The 24,656-nt window shown below is 39.1% G+C and overlaps 1 protein-coding gene across 9 annotated transcripts in view; it reads left to right on the top strand.

Moving 5' to 3' along the window:
* Positions 1–24,656, top strand: part of CHCHD3 (coiled-coil-helix-coiled-coil-helix domain containing 3) — a 257,884-nt gene that overhangs the window by 922 nt on the left and 232,306 nt on the right. For 8 of the 9 annotated variants that reach the window (XM_032483360.1, XM_032483365.1, XM_032483358.1 and 5 more), the window contains exon 2: positions 9,391–9,478. In XM_032483360.1, coding sequence (XP_032339251.1) covers positions 9,391–9,478 — 88 coding nt within the window. Of the gene's footprint in view, positions 1–5,065; positions 5,170–9,390; positions 9,479–24,656 lie in introns of all 9 variants that reach the window. The other variant, XM_032483364.1, reaches the window with a different exon arrangement.

Below are 24,656 nucleotides of genomic sequence, written 5' to 3'. Positions count from 1 at the left end.
CTTGAGATAGGATTGCAAACAAGTTGTTATACCACTGGAAGTAGTACAGTCAGTTCCGGCGGAGACACTGGAGAGAATTTTTAAATGCTCCCCTGCATTTGTTTGATACATAAACTGAAAACTTGATTTTTCTCCAAGGTGTCAGTATACCAGCATTATCTTAATTAACACTCTCTGCTGCACCTGAATTTGGAGCCTCACAATTTTGAAAGTATGACTCCTGAGCCTAGTAAATAAAGCTATTTGATTTCAGAAAGTTATATACCATTTTCCATTTTTCCTCCTCTGTCATTACACAACCAGCATAAGTAAATTAAATGTATGTAAATTGTCTTTAGCATTTGTTACTAGGAATTAAAACTTCTTAAATATTTAAAGTGTTTAAAAATTCTTGCTCTGAAGCTGTTACCTTGAGAAGAATTTATTAAAGCTTTCCTTAGAGAAACTCAGACTGTTGAACTCAGTATTTGGTCTGTGATGAGCATATCCTTATATCACACTAATTAAAAGCAGTACTACATTTTGTAATAAAATGTCTGAGGCTGCATTCTTTGCACTGTTATGGTTTAGTTGGTACTCTTTGGAGTAAAATAAAAATTTCTGTGAACTCTTGAGTTTTATGCAGAGATTTGTTTCATCTTGCCTTTAGGCTTTGCATCTTCCACACCAGAGGGTGAAAAGAAACAAAAGTAAGAAAAAGCAAAGTAAGTTTTGGGCGAGAAGATGTTGGCTAGAAAAATGTATAAATCCATATTCTCATGCTCTAGTACAGTGATGACAGCAAACAAAATTAAAAGAAAATTGGGCCATAGCACAGAGGTTCATATCAAGTATTAGATAAGGTTAAATAGGATAAATAAGAAAAAGGGTTGATAACTAGATTTAATGGAGAGATTGTGTCAAAAGCCTCGTAAAAAAAACTTTTAAGAAAAGAAGCTATGTCCTTTGGCCACTCAGCTTGGTGGAAATGTTCTTTTATTTTTTCTTTTTCATAGAGTACATTGTATATTCTTATAGTTCAAGCACACACCATGCTCATTTTGACCTCTGTGCTTCTCTTTTCTTGAGTTTATACCCTTCACCTGGAGTGCCCTTGCAGTGTTCTCCCTGTTGCTTTACATCTTTTTTCAAAGGTGACTTTCAATCTCTGAGCTTCAGTTTTCTCACCTGCAGAATGATGAGGCTTGAGTACACCTCTAAGATTTCTATCTCTTCCATTTCTGAAATTCTGTGAGTCTAGTGGCACTGTAAGTTTCCTGTAGCCATACTCAGCCCATTGCACTTTCCCTTAACAATAGCATGCTGTGGAATTGTTGACTACTCTGGAGTCATTCTGATTTCTTTGAGGTCATGGTCAAAATAACATCAGGTTGGAGTTAAACAGACCTCAGTTAAATCTCAGACTAGGCATTTACTAGTCTGTGGCCTTGCACTTCTCTAATATTTCCTTATTTCCAAAGGGGAATATCATCTCTTGATTGTGGTAAGAAGATGAGGTCAGGTATTTAAAGCATTGGGCACATCGTAGATTAACCAAAGGCAGCTGTTATTAATATGATAGGGTTCCTTAGGCATCTGATGTTCTAAGAGTCTTTGGAAGTGCTGTGTACTGTGGTGGAAAGAGCATGTGCTTTGAAACCAGGCAGACCTTAGTTTGGTCCTAGCTCTGCCTCTCACTAGCTGTGTGGCCCTGGACAAGTCACTTTGATTGTTTTCCCTGTTGAATATATCTGATAATGTGTCCTACTAGTGATACTACTGTGTCAAGCACTATTCGTGAGAATTTGACATAGTGTATGCCAGCATCTAGCACGGTGCCTGGTACTTTGACAGTGTTTAGAACTTGTATGGGTAGTAGCTGTTACTGGAGCTGTTCAAGGGAATATGTAAACCTACGTGAACTGAAAATAATAGATGAAAATACGAGCATGTTTTGCTTGGACAAGTGTACCTGAGGGTTGTGGACTAGGGAATGGGACTTCTGAGTTCTATGGCTGATTGCCGGTGTGATTTTTTTTGTCTGCGTGTTTTGTAGCTGTTTTTAAGGTGATCTTTATATTTTTCTTGGCTTGAAACCATCATTTTGTTTCTCTTGAGGCATGGAGAGGGGTAAGCAACAGTCTCAGTATCATAAGTGAGCTGCTGTTTTTAGCTCAGTTGATTAAAACAGTGCTAATAAGGCCCAAACTTCAGTGTTGAATTGTGGATAGGTTAGTTCAACTTGGCTGAGGAAAACGTGCCAAATTTGCCCAGTTGTCTGACATTTGTGCCATCACTTGTAAGAACAAGAGTGTACCAACAATGTAACATACTCAGTCACTGCTAGAAAACCAATTTTGTGTCCCCCTGATAAGGATAGTAATTTCATCTTCATTTATCTTAATATACGAGGAGTAGCACTTGGTAAACAACGTAAACCTTTCCGTAACTAGGCTGCATTTATCAATAGACCATTTTTCCCAGATTTTTCTTGCTGAGGTCCTCAAGAGCTAGCAGTTAAAGGACTTAGTTACATTTTTAAGTTTATAAAGTTTCTTCTCACTTACCAGGGGTTATTTTCCTGGTATTTATAGGTTGCTCCCCCCCCCCCATCCTTAACAGTTCACAGCTTTCCCCCAACTTCCATAAAATAACCTGTATTCTTACACCTGATTCCAACTTTGAATACTGAAACAACTCATGGATTAGAAGAAGGGTGACCCTCTTGTCTTGCCCTCTCCTCCAAGTCTAAAATAAATCTCTTGTGAGAGAAAGACCAAGCCTTTTGATTACTCATACTACATGTGCTTAATAGGATTTTTCTGAGCACCTGCTGTGCCTGCTTGGAAAGTGTGCCTTCCCCTCAGCCTTTCACAAGTTTATCTCAAACATCAAAGCTGTGAGTGAACTCTTCCAGAGCAAATGTCAACTTCAATAAGTATCATTTTCAAAGTAGTATTTATCCTGCTTTCCAGGCATAAACTAATCTCTGCAACTGGCCTTGAAGTTGCAAGCTGAAATTCACAGGAGCCAGTGATGGTGGTAAGGATACTTATGCGGAACACAACTTGTGCTTTGGGAAGTATTGGCAATTGAGAGCCCCTAAGTGAAGAGATTATTTAATGTTGGATGTGATTAAGGATCCTGGAGAGAGTACATTAACAGAGGCTACAAATCCATTCAGTCATTGGGAGTGTAGAGGAATGCTGTCGAGGTAGGTGATTGGTCCCTTTCCACTTTAGAGTCCATGAATCTCTTGGATATATTGCCATGTTAAGCTTTCTAGGATTTTATACAGACAGTAGAAGTTCATGGTTTCCACTAATAACAAATGCAGAGAAATGCAAGTGGTAAACTACAAACATAAGCTAAAGTTGACATTTACATACATGTGTATATAGATAGTTGGCATCCCCTGCTCCCCCCAAAAGTATTTGCGAGTAATTGCTTCCAAATAATGCAGGTTTTTTGAAGCATGTCTTAAAATGGTAGTTGGAAAGCAAATCAGTAGTCTCATAAAAAAAATCCCTGTGCTGCAGGGAAAGAGGACCATGTGAGAAAAATGGGTCTGTGTCCTTTCAGCAGCAGTAATAAGAGACATCTGGAGGAAGTTGAGAAAAACTTACTGAGGGGAGGGTCTGATTTGTTTTTGTCTCATGTGGTTCCTGTCTCTACCTCTTGGAGATGGGCAACTTAAAAGGAGTTCTTTTCCTCCTTTTACTCCGCTCCTTAGAAGCAGAAGTACTTTCTTTGTCTGGCTCACCAAGTCTCTTGTTTCTGAGAACATACTGGACTCTGGGTCGGTGAGTCAGGTGTTTGTGTTGCTTTTAGATAAGACCAACCAAGGTGGGTGGGGAGGATGAGTAGGGAGATGACACACATCTTTTCCTCTTCTCTGGGGCACAGGTTGGCATGGGGAGTTGGACAGACCAACCATTGGCAAGCCCCCCGTTTACTTCAGTTTGTCTTTAGGAGCAGTGGAGGACAGGGTGGATTCTGCTCTGCTGGTTGGCCCCCTTCTCTTGGTTCTCCCTTGTATTAGAACAGTGGTTTTTAACTTAGTTCACAGACTAATGTAAATCTGTAAGCTATGGGTTCTGCCCAGAACAGTGCAATAAGCTGACAGTTTTGCATCCAATTGAGGAATTTACCCATAGACTCCCGAAACCATGTACCTCAGGGTATAATTCTAGCATTAGTGTGTGGGTTATTTTACCTTTCTTTGCTACAAACCATTTCTGTAAATTGCACTTGGTATTTGCCTTGACTGAGATTCCAGAGTTGTCTGGAAACCCGGTCTAGTAGGTATAGATCTTTAAATAGGAAAAAAGCTTTTCTAAAGGAGTTACCCTGTTTAAGGAAAGATGTTTCCTAAAGAAGTTGCTGCTTATACAGAGGCTCCTTGTCCAGCACTTACAGAAGCTTGTGTTGTACCTTTAACCCCTTTTTCGGTCCGTTTGCATCACGAAGAAGAGTTGATCTCTGGCTACAAATTGTTTATAATCTGGGCCAGCATCTCTAAATCTTGCCAGCTGTTTCACAGGTGAGTCACCTTCCAGTTCACAGAGGAGATCAGGTGAGTGGGCAGGCCTGACCTTATTACTGCAGTTGGAAGGTGAGCTCAGCTGGTGTTAGCTTGAGATACAAAGGATAGCCTGGCTATTGCCTTCTGTCAGCATAGTTGTGACAGGACGGGGGAGAGGGTAGATCATGCTTAGAGTAAGCAGAGACGTGGCTGTAGGCTGCCGTGGGTGCTCTCTTGGAGGGGCCTGAGAATATGCTTATGAATAATTGCGAGGACAGAAAAAAGAGTGACTCCCAAGGCAACCCTACAACATGTTTGTTAACCTAAAAAATGAACTGTGTTCCTTTGGATGATGTAAATCGAACCAAAGACCTTATTGGGAAATGTTTTGAATTGATGTCAGAATTTGACATTAAGTAGCAAATTTTGAGGCATCTGATAAGCCACACAAATAAAAAGTTAACAAGAAATAATTAGTGATTAAATTGAAAGAGACATTGCACTTTTACTACCCAAAGAGCATAGATAGGGATAAATGGGCACCTTATATTCTCGTACCAGGACTTACGCACCGGCTTCTGGCAGTAGCTGTAGGCCTGGTCCTCATGCACCACGCGAGAAGGCGCTCAGCACTGACTCGGGTGGAGCTGTGAGAGTGAACCAAGGTGAGTGATCTGTTGAAGCCCAATGGCTGGAGCTGTAGTAGTGATAACTCTCCCAAATATTTGTGTAGCACTTTACAGTTTGCAGTGCATCTGCGATCCTTGCTTTGTGACTCCAGGGGTAGGTGTTATTATCTCAGTTTTTGGGTGCGGAAAGTGAGGCCTATGGAGTGACTCTCCTAGGGCTGTATAGCCAGTGGGCGGCCAGTGCTGCCTCCCCTATTCTGGGCCAGCTTCTTGTTTTACTCCCTAGGAATGATGCTTTTGAGGCTGTTTTAGGGACTGGAAGGACTTTTTGTGGTATTAATTTTGAAAGTAGCAATAGATAATGACGAAGCATGAATTTTGATAAGAAGTAAATGAAATGGTATTTAGGTGTAAGGGTGGCCTGTCTGCAGGATGAAGGTTTATAACTAATACTTGATTTTTAGCACTCTGATAGATAAACATTTAGTGTTGTTGTATTTCTTGGACTTACAGAAGTATAAATTAAAATATAAAATTATACCTGTCAAATTGGCATGTGTATTAGCTTTAAACACAAAACTATATTACATGTGTAACATAATATATGTATATGATAGTATAATACATAGTGTATATTTGTTAAAGTACACATAGTATATTACAGCATACTATGTTAATATGGTACATTGAATATAATGTAGTATAATATATTGAGTAAACTTTATATAAATTGTGTATCAATTAAAATAGCTTTAAGATTCTAAAATTTAATAAGGGTCATTTTATCTCCTTAAGAGGAAGTGATACAGTTTTACTTTATTGTGTGGGATTAAGGAGTATCCTGTTTAACAGTAGAGAAAGCACTGAACTAGAGAATGGGGGTTACTAGTTACGGTCCTGTTGCTGGAGGTTACTTATGATCCCTTTTTATCTCACCTGTGAATTGAGAGGATTGGAGTCAGTCTTAAAGGAATTTTCCTAAGATGTATCTCAGTTTTGCAGAGGAATTTCAGCAACAGTCTCAGTGGCTGTCAGTTGTCAGAAAAGACGCAGCTTCAAATAGAAATTCCCTTGGCACTCTCTTTCCTAACTTCCACTGTTCTTCCAAGAAAGGAGTCATGGATTTTCTTTCAAAGATCACAGCCTTTGAGTTGTAGACTCTCCCTTTGTTGTCTCGCCTCCATTCTGGTTTGGGTCCTGTAGCTACAGAAGGATTTGAAGCCGGGAGTTACCATGATCAGATTTGCATTTTAGGAGAAATATTGATGGTGCCATGAATTAGGGCAGAGGAAATGGGGAGAAGAGATGATGAATTCATTAAATGTTTAGGGGTTGAGGAAGCCATGGCTCAGGGAATGAGGGAGAGAGGAGAGTTGAGGACAAGTCCTATGTTCTGATTTAGGAAGTTGATGGAGGTGGTGTCATTAATGAGATAAGGAAAGGAAGAGTAAAAGAGGGTTTTTTTTGGCAAACATGAATTCGGTTTGGGATGTGTTGGGTTTGAGGTGCTTGTGGTCTGTCCCAGGGGAGGTGTCTCTTAGGCAATTCAATGTTTAGGTCTGACTCTCAGGGTATAGGTCTTGGGCTAGAGATAATGGATTTAGATTTAGAATTCATTAATTTATCAACAGCAGTTAAAAATCAAGGGAGTGAATGAGAGTTCCAATAAGAGCACGTAGAGTGAGAATATGAAGGCAAAGAGCATGGAGGCCCCTAGCATTTAAGGGTAAGCAGGGGAGGGAGAGCCTGCAAAAGAGAGAAGACTCAGCTGGAGTCCCAGGACAACCAGAATGGGGATGTCGGGAAAGCCGAGGGAGGGGTTTCCAGAAGAGGGGAGTGAGCAGAGGTCACTGCTGCTGAAGGGAAGTCATATAAACTGGTTGCTTTATAGAAGATTTTTAGTATAAATATAAAAGGTTATTTATTTGGTCATTGGTGACTTTTACCGGAGCACTTTCTCTGCTCTATTGGGTTACAAGCCAGATAGTGGTGAGTTAAGGAAGTTGAAATTGGAAGGAGGTCCTAGAGGTTGTAAGAAGGGACTCACCCTGTTACTTGACCTGGAAACCTTGACGATTTCTGCTTCACCCACATCTTGTCGGACACTGACCCTGGTGGTGAAGGGGAGCGCCTGAGTGTGACCCTGAGAGCCAGTCTTCCTGGGTTTGAATCCCAGCTCCATTACTGATAGCCTGTAAAATCCAGGGCAAGTTATTTAATCTGGCTGTGCTTCGGTTTCCTCACCTATACAGTGGAGATAAAGTATCTCATAGGATGTTAAGGATTAAATGAGTAAAGTGCTTTGTTGAGTGTGCCTGGCACATAATAAAGCACTCAGTGAATGTTAGCTATTTTAAATCCTTAATATCTTTTGAATATGTTCTCCATGGATGACTATGTAAATAGCTTTCTTTTTTTTTTAACAATTTTGTTGTGTAATATATGTATTATGAAATCAGCCTGCTTTCTGTGTACAACACTTTCTAATAAATTTACTAAGTTGTACAGTCATCACCACAGTCCAATTTTAGAACATTTTCATCACCCTAGTACAACCTCTCATGCCCATTTCTAGTTAATCTCCATTCCCAGCCTTAGGCTTACCTACTTCCTGCCTGTATAATGTTCCCTTTTCTGGGCATTTCATGTAAATAGAATTATACAGTATGTGGCATTTGTGTCTGGCTTCCTTTACTTAATTGTTTTTTAGGTCTATCTGTGGTGTAGCATATAGCAGAACTTCTTTTTATTGATGAATTGTAGTCCAGTGTATGGATGTATAATGTTTTGTTTATCCATTCACTGGTAGATGGATGTTTGTTTCCACTCTTGCTGTTACGAGTGATGCTGCTGTGAACATTGCTGTGCAAGTCTTTGTGTGGACATATATTTAATTAGTTCTTTAGTCTCCTTCAGGGATCCTCCTGCTTCTGTTCTTGTCCCCCTCCAATTTGTTTTCCATACTGTAGCTAGAGTGATCTTTCTAAAATGTAAGTCTGATGGTGTCATTATCCTGCTTAAAATCCTTCAGTAGTGCCCAGTTGCCCTCAGGGTCAAGTTCAAACTCCCTAACGTGAAGGATTTACTGAGAGCCTTCAAAATCTAAAGTCTTATTTCCCTTTCCACCTTCTCTTTCACTTAGCCCTCTCCCCAGCTTCCTGCTTCAGCCATCTGTCATTCATTCGTATTGTTTCATTTATTTAACCATTCATTCAATTAACCAGGCTTATTGAGGCTCTGGGGATATAATAATCGATAGGACAGCCAAATCTTTGCTTTCCTGGAGCTTTTTTCCTAGTGTGAAAGGCAGGCAATAAACAAGAAAGCATCAGATAGTGGTAAGTGCTATAAAGGAAATAAAAAAGGGTGATATAAAAGTAACAGGGGTGGGAGGGGGTGATGATCCTCAAATCTCCAGGCCTGAGTTCCTCAGAGCCTCCGTGTTGTTGCCAGCTGCCTGCTTGATATCTCCACTTGTCTAGTGCTGGGAAGCCCTGTTGCTTAACTATACTATCATGTGGTACCCTCTTCTTAGAGTACCCTTATCCTACTCCTCTTCCTAAGTCCTGTTTGTCCTTCTCAGCCCCAGTTCCATGCCCAGCCTCACTCCCAAAGCCTTCTCGATGCCCTGCCCATCTGCCCATTATGCTATTATGGGCAGACTGACTTAAGTATCACCCTTCACATTATATTTAAATGCATGATGATTGTCTGTTTCTTCTGCTCCACTTTAGGCATCTTAATGCCTGTTGAATACCTAAAGTCTATCCTAGTTCCTGGCACAAAGTTGGTCCATAATAAAATCTGTTGAAAGAGGAATTGTTTGTGGTTAGCCTTGACCAGGAGGGAGGGAGGGACACCATTTCCTGTGGGACTGGACGGAAGGAAGGAGCTAAGGCCTGCTGCATGCCTAAATTAATTTGTAGTATGGGGGAGGGAAGTTGAAGGAGTTCTGATGGCTTACATTTTCTCAGAGATAACAATTTAGAGCACAGTATAAAATGAGGGAAAGAGTTACTTATAATGAGCAATTAGCAGTGCATTAGAAGAAATAAAGAAGTAGTGCTGTGGGGTGCATCTTGAAATCTTAAAACTGTTCTTACTTGCTTTTAGTTTTATGGCTATTAGAGTTAGTCTAATTTCTTTAGGCCATTTGTTATACATAGTGATATGGATGACTAAATTACTTGGATACTATTGTGCTGTTTTCTCTCTTGTTCTTTTATAATTGATTTTATTTTGATGTTGCTTTTTCAGCTTTCGGAAAATGTGATTGATCGAATGAAGGAAACTTCTACATCTGGCCCAAAGTCTCAGCGGTATTCTGGTACTTATGGTGCCTCAGGTATTTCAGAATTTTAATTTCTGAGTTCTTCGTAGAAAAATTATAAGTGGTGAGAGTTCACTTGATAGTCAAGTTCTTCTGCAGTTCTGTCTTTCGTTATTTGGATGCTTGGCTTTTTATAGGGAATGCAATCCTCCCTTGTAGTATTTGCATATAACCTACGCACATCCTCCCATATCCCTTAAATCATCTCTGGTTTACTTATGATACCTAAACACACTGTAAATACAGTATAAGCACTATGTAAATAGTTGCCTGCATGGCAAATTCTTGTTTTGCTTTTTGGGATTTTTCTGGAATTTTTTTTTTTGAATATTTTCAATCTGTGGATGTGGAACCTGTTTGGATATGGAGGGCTGACTGTGTACGAGGGTTTCTTTTAACATGTTTTGCACTAAACATAGAATCTACTTCAAAGCAGTCTATGGAAAGTTTTTTCTCTTCCAGCACCTGAATCCTCTGTTAGGTTTTGGAAGGTTATTTCATATCTTTTTGTGTAAAATGAGTTATTAATAGGGATATGAGAGGTTTAGGAGTAAATACTTATAAATAGAAATTGGACTTAGAAAATATTGATTTATTGTTTCCAGATGGTAAAGTATCTTTAATGATTTTACTTTCTAATAGACTTCTTCTAAGTTTATAAACAGTTTATTCCTTCATAGTTAGTCTCATTTATTGATGAAAATATGGTATTAAATAAAATCCATAGAGGACTTTTAAGTGTTATTTTATCTGTGGATCCTGCAGGATAAGAAGATTATTTCTCTCTCCTTTCCTCTCCCCTATCCTGTCCATCTATTCATCCAACTAATATTTATCGAGTACCTGCTGTGTGTCTGGCACTGTTTTTGTTGATGTATGGACGTGTTGTTTATTGGTGAAATGGCAATGAGAAAATAGTTGGAATGATTAAACTTGGACTAAATGAGAATCTTCATTATTTATTAGAAAGGGACATTGTGTGGTAAATCTGGCTATAGACTGAAATACTTTGCGAAAGATGAGATGCTGCCCAAATGCCGTTTACTTGGGGACACTTGTGACCCTCTTACTGATCGTTAAGTCAGTAACCATGAATTAAGCTTCTGATGATGTTTAGAGCGGAAGGTACCAAGATGAGTAAGAAATAGTTCTTGTCCTTTTGAAGTGTCTTGTTTAATAGGAGCACTAGGAAGTGTTCATAGTTCATTAAGGTTACATAGAAAGTCACTACTCCTTGCTTGCTGGAAACCCTTTCTTTGGCTTCTGGACCACACTCTTGGTTTTCTTCCCACCTTACTTGTATCCTCAGTCAAGTCTTCTTTGCTGATTTCCACCAAGTAATCTCTTTAAATTGTATGACTTTTGAATCATTATGTAGATACCTTTGACTCCCAAAATGTTATCTCTACTTTTGACCCCTACCTGAAACTCGACTTAGAAAACTGCCTCCTTGAAATCTCCACTTAGAGCTGTCTTCAACTTGACTTACCTAAAACAAACCTTTTCTTCTTCAGGGTTGCTTCTCTTCTCCATCTTTCCCAGTAAACGGCTCAGGTGGTCAGGCCCCAAACCTGGGATTCATCCTTGTTTCCTCTTTTCCTTAGTTCTTATATTAGGCCATTAGCTACTCTTGTCAAATCCATCTCTAAAATATGTTCAGGTTTGTTCAGGTATGTTCCTTCACGTCCATCTTCACTGCTGCAGCTCCAGTCAAGATAAATCATCATCTCTTACCTTGTCTTTTGCAGAAACCTCTTAACTGGCTTACTGCTTCCACTCTTGTCTCCCCCTCTGTGCTTTGCCATACACGCAGTGGCCTCAGCAATCTTAAAAAAATAAATCAGTTCATATCACATCTCAGTGGTAGGTCTCCATGGTACTTAGAAGATAATTTGAACTGCTTTTCTTGGCATCTGAGGTATACCATAACTGGTCCCTTTCTGCTTTTCCAGAATTATCTTCTGATATATGGATATTTTTAAAATTGGAATTTAATCTAAAATATGATTTGTTCTAGGTAGATTTCTGTGTACTGCATTAAGGAGATAGAATGATGATGAAATAGTGGTAACACTTAAATAATGTTTATCATGTGTCACGTACTCTGTTAAATCCTTTTCTTATCTCATGTAACTCCTGTAACCCTGTGAGAAAGGTGCTTTTATTAAGCCATTTTAGAAACTGAGATTTGAGGTTATTAATTATCATCCCCAAAGTCACACAGCTGATAAGCAATGGAGGTGATAGTTGAATTCAAGTCTGTTTGCCTCTAGAGCAGTTACTGGTAACCACTCTACTTCATTATAATTTGAATGGCACCTTGCTTCTTTTGTAGAAAGGATGTGATAGAAACTAGTTGGAGGGAAAGAGCTGCCTTTTAGTGATGCTCTGCTTGAGTTTAGGAAAGCACCTTCTATCTATAAGTGAGTGTTGGTTCTTCTAGTTTTTTCCCATATTGCCTCTCATCCAGTAGTGAGTTGAAGGAGAGGAGGTGTTTTCCTTCTTGTGTTGGATTCTTAAACTGATATTGTTAGAGAGTGGGTGTAGATGGGGAGGCTTTCTGTGAACACTCGTCGTGTGGCCTGCAGAACATGACACTGACATTGTAGGAAGTTCTGGCTGTGCTGAGGTATCCATCCCTTCTCATTTCTAGGTTTTACATGACTCATGAACTTTTTGGTCTATGACAAGCCCAGGCCCTGGAAACTCTTTGAATGCCTCCTTATGTTTTGTTGGTTGGGCTAGAACTACGTTCTCTACGTGGTAGCCACTAGTCACATGGGGCTGTTAAGATTTAAGTTAAAATTAATTAAAATGAAATGCAATAAGAATTTCAGCTCCTTAGTCACACTAGTCACATTTCAATGCTTAGTAACCACATGTGGCTATTGGCTACCATATTGGACAGTAGAGCTATAGGACATTTTCTTTATTGTACAAAGTTCTGTTCCAGAGCTTGAGCCTAGAATATATCAATGCTTGGCCTTGTGAGCTTCATCAAATGATTTTAATGATGTGGTGACTGAGGTTATGGAGCTAGACAGCTCTGTGTATTTGTGAACCTTGTTTCCTGCCTTTTCCACATCCCAGCTCCCCCAGGATTGTAGGTTAATGGAAACTTCAGGGAATATTTCCCTGAGTTCTGCTATCTTAACCTCAGTCTTTAGCACCGCTTCCTAACCTGTGTTTGTAGATCAGTTGGTTTCTTAGACTCAGAGTAGCTGGTGTACCCTCATATGCCGTACAAATACTTGCTTTTTCTGTCTGCATTGTGATGTGAGAAAAGCTCAACAAAGCTAATAGCGCAGGCTCTTTGAGTGTATTTCCCTTACCCATTCAAACCCAACCCAAGAAAAGAAGTAAGATTTGGCATTTTATTTTGAAGTTATCTTGCCTTTAGGTTAATAATGCAATTAGACTATGATTGTGTAAAGTAACAAAGATTTATTCTCCTAAAAGTTTAAAAAAATATATTTGTAAAAGTAGAAAGCCTTAAAGTTTGTTCTCTTCTGCATTTGTCTCATTTGGAGTTTTAGTTAGTACCCCATAATTTTAAGATTTATAATTTAGATGGGTTATGAAGTAATTTTTCAAGTCTACAAAAATAATACTGATAAAAATGTCATCAGCCTTTTCTACATTTTTCACTGTCAAGCAAATTATATTTTAAGTGTGAGTTGAATTTTTAATATTTGTTAAAATGCTTTTCTTCCTTGAAGGACTCTTTAATTCATACCAGCCCTGGGCTGTTCATATGTGTGAATATAGGGCATAGTTGATGGGCTGAGAACTCCAGGATTTCTGTATATAGGAACTAATACTATATTTTGTCATATATATAGTTTTGAGAATATAATTTATTCTGTAAGAAGGTCATTTCCTCTAAAGACTTTACTCAAAATATATTTTTTCCCCAAACCTTGAACCAGATCAATGACTCGTTGCAGTATTTGCATGTAAGACTATTCAGGCAAAATAGTGTACTGTGTGACACAGAGCAGATTATAATGCCACTTTAATAAATGAACGTGCTCTAAAGAATTTAACTGTGTCATTGCTGCATCAGAATCTTTGTTATGTGCTATCTAAACTACATTGGTTTACCAGAATTTTTTTTTAAGGCTAGCATAAGGGAATACCTTGCATATAGTGCAAGAGATATCTTATACAAAACTTACCTTCTCATTAACATCTTGCATAATTTGATTTTAAAAATCCATGTTGGATATCGATTTTTTTCCTTTCCTCCTTGATCCTTTAGTTTTTCTGCCCTTTATAGTGAGGGCAGACCGCTCATGTTTAATCCTATCTGATGCTGCAGAAACTTTGTTCCCAAATCAATATGAAAAACCAGGCAGGAAATGATACTGGGAGTCTGTTTGTTGGTTTCCTAAGCCACTAGATGAAAATGATGAATCTGGAAAAAAAGACAAATGACCTCAATTTTATTATTATACTCACCGTGCAGGTTTCTCTGTACATTTCTTGTCACTGGGAAAAATAAACATTTGCCGATTTGTGTTAAGTGCATCACTGAGATCGCTAAGTATTTGGCAGCCTTAACAAATTGCAGGAAACCAATTTAAGCAGGAAACAGCACAGCCCAAACTAAACAGCCAATTTAGGGAAACAGATGCATCTATATGTTCTATGTATTTTTCTCCCGGAATCTGGCCCTCCTTATTATATTTAAACAGCTCTTTAAGGCTCATTTAGACCTAACAGTGTAGGGAGAGTTCACAGTAACACGCTACACTTGTTCCTTTGACTTGAGTGAGTTACAAGAACTGAAGGGAGTTGTAATATCCTGGTTTCCACCTTTTAATATGTGAAATTTTGTTGATGCCAGTGTTTCAACAGTGCTTTCTTTTGCATATACTGAAATAGTTTGCCTGACAGTTCCTAAAAGGAAGAAATGTATACACTTTTACTTTAAAGGTATGATCTGAATCAAATTCTCTAGTTAGTATATTCCATTCTTAAAAATAAATCCATAAACAGTCTACATTTAGTGGATAGTTGAACTCGTTAGTTCCATCAGTCTAACAAGTATTAGCATGGCTGTGATCTTTTACTTCAAGGAATTACTGGTTGGGTGAAAGCATGTTTATCATTATAGTGTAGTGAATGTAGTACTAATGTAGTACCCTTCACTTGCTCAGTTAATATTTTGGAGTAGGTGATTGAATAGGTAAGTGAGACAGAATATATAAGAGGTCTAGAAAATGCTTTAGGACTTTGGAGAAAGAAGGTCAAGAGCTTGGACAGGCTGGCCATCAGGGGAAGTGGACCTTAGCCAAACCTTGAGGATAAGAGGGATGGGGGTGTTGGTGCTGATGGTGTTCCTGGTGGGGTTAGTACACAGACCAGATAGGAGTTCCAGTAGCAGGTCTCACGGGTGGGAAGGCTGGGAAAATTACAGTTTTATCTTATCTTGTAGGCCCTAATGGTTACTGAGCAGTTTCATTTAATTTTAGGATGCGGATTTAGAAAGTTGCATTAGTTGCTACTTTTCAGATATACTCAGATGTTAATAACATTTTTATGGCTAAAAATGCAGTGCTGATTTTCTCATTGATATTTTTATATTTAACAAACAAATCTAACTGGTAAGAATATATGTTTTACACCACAGGACTGAATAAAACAATTTTCATTTTCATGAAAAAGTGAGCATCCCCATAAACATTTTTGTTTGTCCTGAAGTGGCTCTATATCAAAACAAAGCAAAACAAAAAAACCCACCGTTGTCCTCCACTGCTTGAGGTCTGTGGAGAGTAAAGCAGATGCTTTCTGGGCAGGGAAGGTGAAATGGTACAACTGGGTTCCTGGAAGGCTCATGTACAGCGGGACTTGGAAATTGCAGGTAGGGAAGACGGCTGCGACATGGTCGAGGAACAAGTGTCAGAGGCAGATGTGGATTTGGCGGCTGTGGCTACGTCACACTTCTGTCCTTTCTCCCCCTGGGCTAGAGTGCTTTCCCCTGTGCCACTTGATTCACCACTCTGTGATGTATTTATTTTAAGAAACCAGCACAAATTTAAACTCACTCTGTTTTGAAATTGAGAAGAGAGCATAGAAAAGTAAAAAAAATGAAACAGATCATTGACAATATAGTGTATATTCCATGGTATTTTGGGATGGTTGAAAGGGGAGTCCCACAGAAAAGCAAAAGCTGCAGCAGAATAGGAACGGGATTACAGAGAGAGAAGCTTGGTAGGTCCTGAAATGTCAGTGAGTCGCACCTTCCAGTAGTTTTCTGTGGCTTGGAGCTTCTGCCCTTTGATTTCTTAGCGAACTGACTGACCACTGACCTCAGCTGCTTTTTTATTAAATCTTCAGAGGCCCCTGCCCTGTGACTGTCTAATTTACTTCCCATTAGTGCTTTCAAGTGTTATGAAATCAGGTGGGCCAGATATTCCCCACCTGTTCCTAAGTTACTAGAAATAAGCAGCTGTTTTCTTAGGTGTATTGCATACTGTAGGTGAGAAATACGGTTATGCCGTGGGGCCACTGGACTCAGGATCTGGAGGGAAGTAACTTCAGTGACCAGGGGGAAGAACAGAGAAGCTTTTTTTTAAGGTCTAGCTTTATTTAATTAATTAATTTATTTACTCTTTTTAAGTTGAAGTATAGTTGATTTACAATGTTGTATTAGTTTCTGGTGTACAGCATCATGATTCAGTTATAACATATACAGATTCTGTTTCATACTCATTTTCATTATAGGGTATTACAAGATATTGAATATAGTCCCCTGGGCTATACAGTAGGACCTTGTTTAATCTATTTTATATAGATTAAACTGCTAATTCCAAACTCCTAATTTGTCCCTACTCCCCTTTTCCCTTTTGTTAACCATAAGTTTGTTTTCTATGTCTGTGAGTCTGTTTCTGTTTTGTAAATAAGTTAATTTGTATCATTTTTTAGATTCCATGTATAAGTGATATCATATACTTGTCTTTTTCTGACTTAATCTCCAGGTCCATCCATGTTGCTGCAAATGGCATTTTCATTCTTTTTTATGGCTGGGTAGTATTCAGTTATGTACATACATATACATACACACACCACAACTTCTTTATCCATTCATCTTTTGATGGACATTAGGGTTGCTTCCATGTCTTTCTTGCTATTGTAGAAAGTGCTGCTATGAACATGGGGGTGCTGTCTTTTCAAATTAAGAGTGTTCTCCGGGTATATGCCCGGGAGTGGGATTACTGGATCATATAGTAAGTCTATTTTTAGTTTTTTAAGGAATCTCCATACTGTTTTCTATAGTGGCTGCACCAAATTACATTCCTACCAACAGTGTTGGAAGGGTTCCCTTTTCTCCACACCCTCTCCAGCATTTATGTTTGTGGACTTTTTAATGATGGCCATTCTGACCTGTGTGAGGTGATACTTCATTGTAGTTTTGATTTGCATTTCTCTGATAATTAGCAATATTGAGCATCTTTTTATGTGCCATCTGTCTGAGAGAAGCTGTTTTAAAGAACCTTCCTGTTTGTTTTTTGCTACAGTAGGATTTGGACACTAAAGTCAATTGTGGGATAGTGGATTGTGTTTTCTGATAGAACAGGTGTAATTATTGAGCATAACAATGAAGTAAATCATGGATATCACTAATAATATATCATAAACTAAAAAGAGAAAACAGCTGTAACATATACATTTTATAATCCTGATTCAAGGTTTATAAACTATCAGACATTGGTTATGTAAGCAGCTGTAATGAATGACAAAGTATAGGGCATACAATACATAAAAACACCATTTTTGATTTACATTTAATATGCCAGCTGTAAAATAAACACTTGATTAGCAATATTTTTGCCTTTCTTGGAATTTGATAGACTTTGAGGGCATCATCTAGACGGCCCAGATCTCTTCAAATAAGAGAATTTCAGAATATTTTCATACTGCAAACAGAAGTGTTCAGAATCAATCCACTGACCCTTCTACCTGTCAACCAAATAGTAGGTTATTGTTGTTAATGTTGATGTTTTTCCTTGTAAAAAACATTTTAAAAAGTGTGATCGGACCCAGGATTTCATGTCATCCCTTTACCATTTCCTGTCTTCCTGGTTTATTCAGAATTACATGTCCAGTGCTCTGTATTAGGCCAAATTAGTGCTACCAGGGAGCAATAAGTGCTTGTAAGTCCTCTTTTAAACCTGTTCTGCCCCCAGGGCCACTTGACACTGTTGACAGCTGTCACTGTACTTGAGTATTTCTTGAAAAGCGCTGCGAACCCATGCAGAGCATTACAGTAAAGCCTTTCAAGCTTTTTCACAGTTGCCGCCGCACGTGAAGGTTCTGGTTCTGCGTGCACTGGTTCCCCTGACTGAGTGATTAATTGAAATATGGGTTTTAATTAGCCAGCATCAAATGATTGGAGTTTGAAATTCCTGGGTAGTAACTAACTGTCTTCTTAGTTAAAGGCCTGAGGCAGTTAGAACACCTCACGGATTGTGTGGTGGGGAGCCACTTGTCTGCTGAAAGCCCTGTGTGTTGACGTTGGTGGGACTTGATTGTGTTTTGCTGATTCAGCCCCATTGTCGCTAGCATCCTTCAGGGGCGCCCAAAGGCCTTGCTCTGCATTTGATGAGTAGCAGCAGAGCCTTGCACTCTCTACATTTTCCTTTTCATGGTTTCCAGTCTTAGTTTCTCCCATCCCTGGTGTTGCTGCCCTACTCTGGCCACCATCCTCTCTCTCCCGCCTGTTCTCACCTTGTCTCTTGCTTGAGGTCCTGGCCTTCAGTCTGTGCGCCAGTCTATTCTCACTGCAGCCCTAGTAATCCTTCCAAAGTGTAAAACCAGTCATGCCATTCCTCTGCTTAAAGCTCGAGAGTCTCCCTGCTTCCTCTTGGGGTGGAGTCTAGATTTCTCAGACATAGCCCACAAGGCCCTGCACGATCCCTCTCCATTTTAGTCTCCTTGTCATCTCCCAGACCTGCTTGTATCATGTTGAACTCTCTGTCTAGCTATACTGAAGTTCTTGAGTCCTTGAACTTGTCCCTTTTGGTCCTTGACCATGTTGTCTCTTCTGTCTGAGCACTGTTCCTCCATGTGTCTACCCCAACCGCAGCCCACCTTGCCTCCCACCCACCTTTTACCTGTAACTCTTCCTCATTGTTCAGACCCCTGCCTAGAAATCACTTACCTTAGGAAGTTCTTCCTGACTCCAAGTCTGGATTAGATACGCCTCCTGTGGGGTCACCCACCCCCTGTATGCACATATCCTGTCATAGCACTCACCACACAGTGCTGGATTGCGATTTACTTACCCTTCTCCCTCAGATTCCAAAGCTTTTATCTGCTCATTTGTCCTCTCAGGACCTCCTTTTCTGATACTTGTTTCTGCACTTTCTGTTGCCTTGGTGTTGACCTCTTTTTGCTCAGGTGAAAAGCAGTTTTAGGGCAGTCTTTGCTGTAGGTAAACATTGACCTGTTGAGGTCAGATGATTAGGCAAAGTGGGATAAAAGGAAGCCTCAGAGGGTTGAGGACTCCCCTTCACCTTTTCTTCCATTTGGCTGCATCTCAACTTCTGACTCAACTATCGTAACGTTTTTCTTCCTGAAAGGATGGTCTCTCTGCTCTCAGTCACTTACTTAAGGCCCCGGGGCCAACTCTGTGAAGCCTGAGGGTTTTGTGTCTGGTAACTCAGGAGTGTTGAGGATTGGTTTGGCTTCTGGGTGAGGACTGGAAGGAAGACCCCCTGCCTGCATCCCCTTGGGCCTATAGGGGAGGACTGGGAGACCAGGGAGCTGGCTTCCCTGTGTGTTCAGAAGTATAGATAGCTAAACGCTAACTATGATCAGAGGAAAATGAAGAATTTGGTGTAGCTTTTATGGGCATTTACTCAACACATCCCGTTTCCTCCTTATTGCCATGTGACGATAATTCATTATTACTATATCAGAGTTGCCCTACATCTTATTTGCTAGTTTTACTAAGTCCTTCAGATGTAATTAGTCTTGCTGTTGACATAATGGTCATCTCCTGACTTTAAAAAATAAGCTAAAATATGGATTGCTGTATGTCAACTTTGGAGGATGAACCTAAAGAATGATATGAAAATCAGTTACTATAATCAGGACAGATGTGATTTAAATAAAAAAACATTAAAGAAGTATTTGAGATTGACAGTTCACCCAAAAGATTTTTATTGTTTTATTAATGCAACCAGCTAGGTTATAGACTCTAAATATTGTCCTTATAATTATTTAAATAAATTAATTTAACAGAATATAATTATTTGAATAAAATACCTCTAACAGTCCCCAATTCATTTTCTTCTTAAAACTTGTGCCTTTAGCAAGAAGGGGTGGCTTTAACTCTCTGTGTGCTACATGCACACTCGAAGGCGATCAGCTGTCTTCTTTGTCTCTGGTAGGAAAAATGAGGCCGAGCAAGCATCCTCTGTTTAAATTTTAGGGCACCCTACGTACCTGTTAGCATAATGTGTTTCTTTAGCTTTTCTAGGTAAAGTGTTGATTTATCTGGCAATTTCATGAGATTGAGCCCATAAGCTGCTTTCGTGACATCTTTATACAATTTTTCTAAAAAGGTTGCTTTAATATTCTTTCTCAGAAACTTTTTAGAGCAATTATTATAAGATTATGGGAGGTTAGAATCCTCTTTTCATGATTATTCTTTGACCTTTGACATTTTGTTAGTTTTTTAATAAAAAATCTTTAGGAAAAACTTGGGCTGTGTAATTAAAAAATAATTTTTTATGAAGCCCGATAAACATACAAATGATAAATTGTTGCTTCTGATTCTTCTTTTCTTGTGCTGTTGAACGTTATACCTCTACTGATATAGCCAGTTTCATGACCCACATTCATCTTTTTGCAAAAATGACATTGGCAAAAAATGCCAAAGAAAAAGTTTAAAAATAGTAATTAAAAAAAATTGCTCTTTTTTTGTCTCGTTGCTTATAGGACTTTGACTTAAAACTTTTGAGAGTCATGTTGTATTTTGATTGAGAATGACCTTCTTTTTGTCCAAGTAGAACTCCTTTAGTTGAACAGTACAGAAGCCTCTGTTGTTAGTACTCAAGCCTGCAGTGTTATTTCTGATGTACCTCAGGAGGCATGATTTGTTTTGAACTAGCCAGACCCAGAATGAAAGATGCAGAAGCCGACTGAAATCACCACGTTTACTTTGCTGGCAGTGATGCAGTGTGATTGTATGCTTTTGATAATGGGATTCCAAAGGAAATTAACTTCAGTTTCTTCAAATAGAAAATGGAAAGGCTGTAGCTTAATTGTTTCTGAATAGAAGTTTGTGATTGAGCACACACACACATAGTGTATGTTTAGTATTCAGAGAGCTTTTGCCGCTGGATGGTTGTGTCATCTTGTATAAGTTAACTCAGATTCCTTCAGGATAAGATGAAGAGGCTAATTTCACATGGCTGTCATGGAGACTAAATGGGATAATGTACAGGTGTTGAAATATAACAGGTAATCAGTAAATGTCCTCCCTTTTTTTCCTCTTTAACATAGTGTCCAGGGCTCTTACTGCACTGCCCTCTTTCACACTCCAGGTTGACTCTGCCAACCTTTCTGTCCACTCTCTGCCTTTCACTTGGTGTTCTGTGCCCTTCTTCCAGCATTTATTTAGTGCCGGCTATATGCTTGACACTGTACCAACTAATTTCCGGGATTTCCTAGATGAACAGAGCAGAGCAATGCAAATGAGCTGAAATGGAGATACACTTGTATCATAAAGAATTGATTAAAGACCGACTCTCCCTGGGGAAGTCAGGGTAAACTTCATGAAAGAGGTGGTGATATTTGAGCTGAATATTGAAGGATGGATAGAAGTTCACCCATCAGACTCAGTGGGCTTGATGATGGGGAACGGTGGAAAGGAGGAAGGGCATTTCTTGGGAGAAGAAATGGTGGCTGGAGCAGTTAGAATCATAATGAGCTTAGTGATTTCTGGGAATTATAACTAATTTTGTTTATTTGGAATGCAGGCACTGAGTGGGAGATTAGAGTACAAGGAGTAATTATAGGTGGAATAACAGAGCTAAGGAGTGTGGTTTTGCTTCTGTAGGAAATGTCTCCATCCATGTGTTATTATACTTGATTTTAATCATTTGTGTATGTGTGTGTTTGAGATCAGCGTAAAGGTTGCCTTATCAGAACTTTTCTTGATAACTATTTATCTTGCCTTCCTCTAAGCTCATATGTTCTTTTGTCTATATTTTCCTCTTGGCAATCACTACTTTACACATTAAAAAAAAGTTGCTTATTTATAGTTATGTTAGCATCTTTACTCTGCAATAAGCTCTTTGAGGGTAGAATTCATACCTCAAAGCCTCCAGATCTCATTGTGACCGTATGATGTCTGTCTCACTGTGGAAGGTGCTCAAGAAACACTTGACAGTGGAATGAATGAGTGGAAGGACCCATAAGCATCAGCATCCTAGCTGCTTCAAAACACTATGAAACATTGTGTTCAGTGAAAGGAGTCAGTCACAAAAGAGCACATATTGTGTGATCCTAACTTTATGAAATGTCCAAAATAAGCAAATCTACAGAGACAGAAAGTAGATTAGTAGTTGCCTAGGGCTGGGGTTGTTGGGGGTGCAGGTCTCAAGGGAGAGGAGTGACTGCAGATGGTTGCACAACTCTGCAAGTATGTTAAAATCCATTAAACTTTACACTTTATATGGGTGAATTTTATGCTACATAAATTCTATCTCAATAAAGCAGCTGTTAAAACACTTAAAATCTTGTCACAATTTTAAAAATCACCTTCAGATACATACTCTTTTCTGTTCCCATGTTTGCAACATACACTTGGGGACTTGCATTATGATATTTATTATTCTGTTTTAAAATTTTGACTTGGCTCAGTAGAATGTAGGTGAAGTAGAGCTTTGGGAATTCGTACCCCTTTCAGAGATGCTTGGGAGTATAAGAGGGACTTCTGAGCAGCCTGTGCATAGTGACCTCATTGTCTGTCAAAGGCGCGTGGCAGTCAGTTATTTTAGTATCAGCAGAGTGGCATTGCTGGGTATATTTGAACAGTATAGTTTTGTTTTTCAAGTTTTGGAAGAAGTTTGTCTTTAGAGAATTACACATTTCTTTGTCGTAATAAAAAGAAATAACGTAGCGCTGGAAAAGTGGAAGGAATGGTGCTCTTCTGTCACCTTCAGAACAAGAGAGGGAGATGTAGTTCGTTTTTCTGCTTGTTGATCTTGTATTTCTCACTAACAAGTACTTCATTTTTAAAGACTGTTTTATACTAAAGCATTTATGAGGGCATACGTATTAATAAAACATGTGCACTTAAATTGTGTAACATAGTTTTCTTTTTTCCTTCTGCATGGTAAGGAACTAGTAGTATTGGTGAAACTGCAGGGAACACCTATTCTGGAGTGCTCATTCATGCAGAATTTAGCCCTCTTGAAAAATGAACAAAGATCATAACCAAGTGGTATTCATCATGCCGTCTATCCAGAAGAAATCTTGAATGAAATGATCATCAAATAACTTAAATAAAACAGTTTCCTGACACTGTATCACCAAATGTAATCATTTAGGCCATTTACCATTATATGTGTGTGTGTGTGTGTGTGTGTGTGTGTGTGTGTGTGTGTGTTTTTCTCCAGATGATTGCCTACTATCTTTAAAAATGGGGTGCTTCAGGTCACTGTTTTGGGAAGGCTTATATGATCTACTTGACCTTGATTTAACTTAAATAGTGGCAGTGGATGGTTCTTCACCATGAATCTGTTGGTACTAGGGTCTTTTCCCAGAGATTCTCTAAAGCTGAAGCACTGCATTTGACTTCTCTTCACCTATCCTGCAACTAACAGAGTGCTACTCAGTACTTCAGCCTGGGGCTAGATCATACTTTCCAAGTATGAATGCCGGGGCTTGGGCTTACTTGATCTGAGAGAGCCAGAGGCCTCAGGATTTGGTGGGAGATTTTTGTAATTGTTTCAGATAGGCCCTGTCCCTCCTATGTGTCACCCAAGAGGTTGCTCAGACACTTATTAAATAAATGCACTGTTCTGTGGTTTGGTGTATGGAGCAGGGATATTGATAGATCTCAAACTCCTGACGTGACTGAGCGTGGGTCTTCAGCTCTGCCTCTTACTGTGTGTGTGACCTGAGGGCAGTGTGTTGAACCTCTCCCAACCTCAGCTTTCTCTGATTTGTGATGCCCAAGAATGACAGGGGTTACATGCTATGTATAGACTACACTTCCCTTTCTTGGGCAATTCCTGATTATTGGACAGAGGAACTCAGAATGCATTTTCCCAAAGAAAGAATGGGTGCAGCTGAAAATAATGTTTTTATAATAATTCTTCAAGGTTATGATGGATCTTGTGGTTAACTTGGAAACCCAAATACCATTTCACTTTTCAATGGTGAATTTACAACGAGCTGTGCTGCTACTAAAATGTTGGCACCTTCCCATAGTTCACAGTGGTTTCTTTAAGCCTTGTGAGTGTGCTTGAAATGCCTCACTCTGGAATTCAATATTTGGGTTCAGATATTGTCTCTGTGTAGTTCTTGTTGAAACAAACATATTTGTGTACACAAACTTGTGTGTTTGAGAGAAAATAATGCGTTAACCACAGAGACATCAGTTTAGACATTTCAACAGTTTAATTAGTAGCCAATGAAGGTTCCTTGCAGTAAACATAATGTAATGTCCGAGGCAAACTGTTCATTTGTAGTTGTGCCCAAGGCTAGTGTGGCTGGACAACAGAGTGAAGGGTTTGTAATAATTTACTTTTTTAATAGTTTATATAGTTTTGATTGGTGTGTATTTGTCCATTTTTCCAGTTGTGATAGTGGTGGCTTTTTGTTTTTGTTTTTCTCTATTTCAAGAGTAGTAACTCTTGCATTTTTCCCCATTAAACTCTAATAAGTAGCAGAGAGAATTTAGTGTAGATATACAGAACTGATTTCGTGTCAGGCTATTTTTCAGGGAGGGGCAGAGCCCCTGCAAATAGTCTGTTGTTGCAAAGTCAGTTAGAGGCAGTGTGGTGCAGTGAGAGGACCTCATGCTTTGGGACCTGAGTCACCATGGTCCAGTCCTCATCTATAGAATTGGGTACAGATTACCCAGGGGGTAACTTGATGCATAGGACATTGCTTCATAAATAGAGACTATTTAAATTCATGTGTTATTGAATTGCTGACTGGAAATGAG

This window comes from Camelus ferus, chromosome 7 (genome assembly GCF_009834535.1).
Source record: "Camelus ferus isolate YT-003-E chromosome 7, BCGSAC_Cfer_1.0, whole genome shotgun sequence".
Classification (NCBI taxonomy): Eukaryota; Metazoa; Chordata; class Mammalia; order Artiodactyla; family Camelidae; genus Camelus; species Camelus ferus.
The sequence above is the reverse complement of the archived record's forward strand: the minus strand, read 5'-3'. Positions and strand labels throughout refer to the sequence as shown.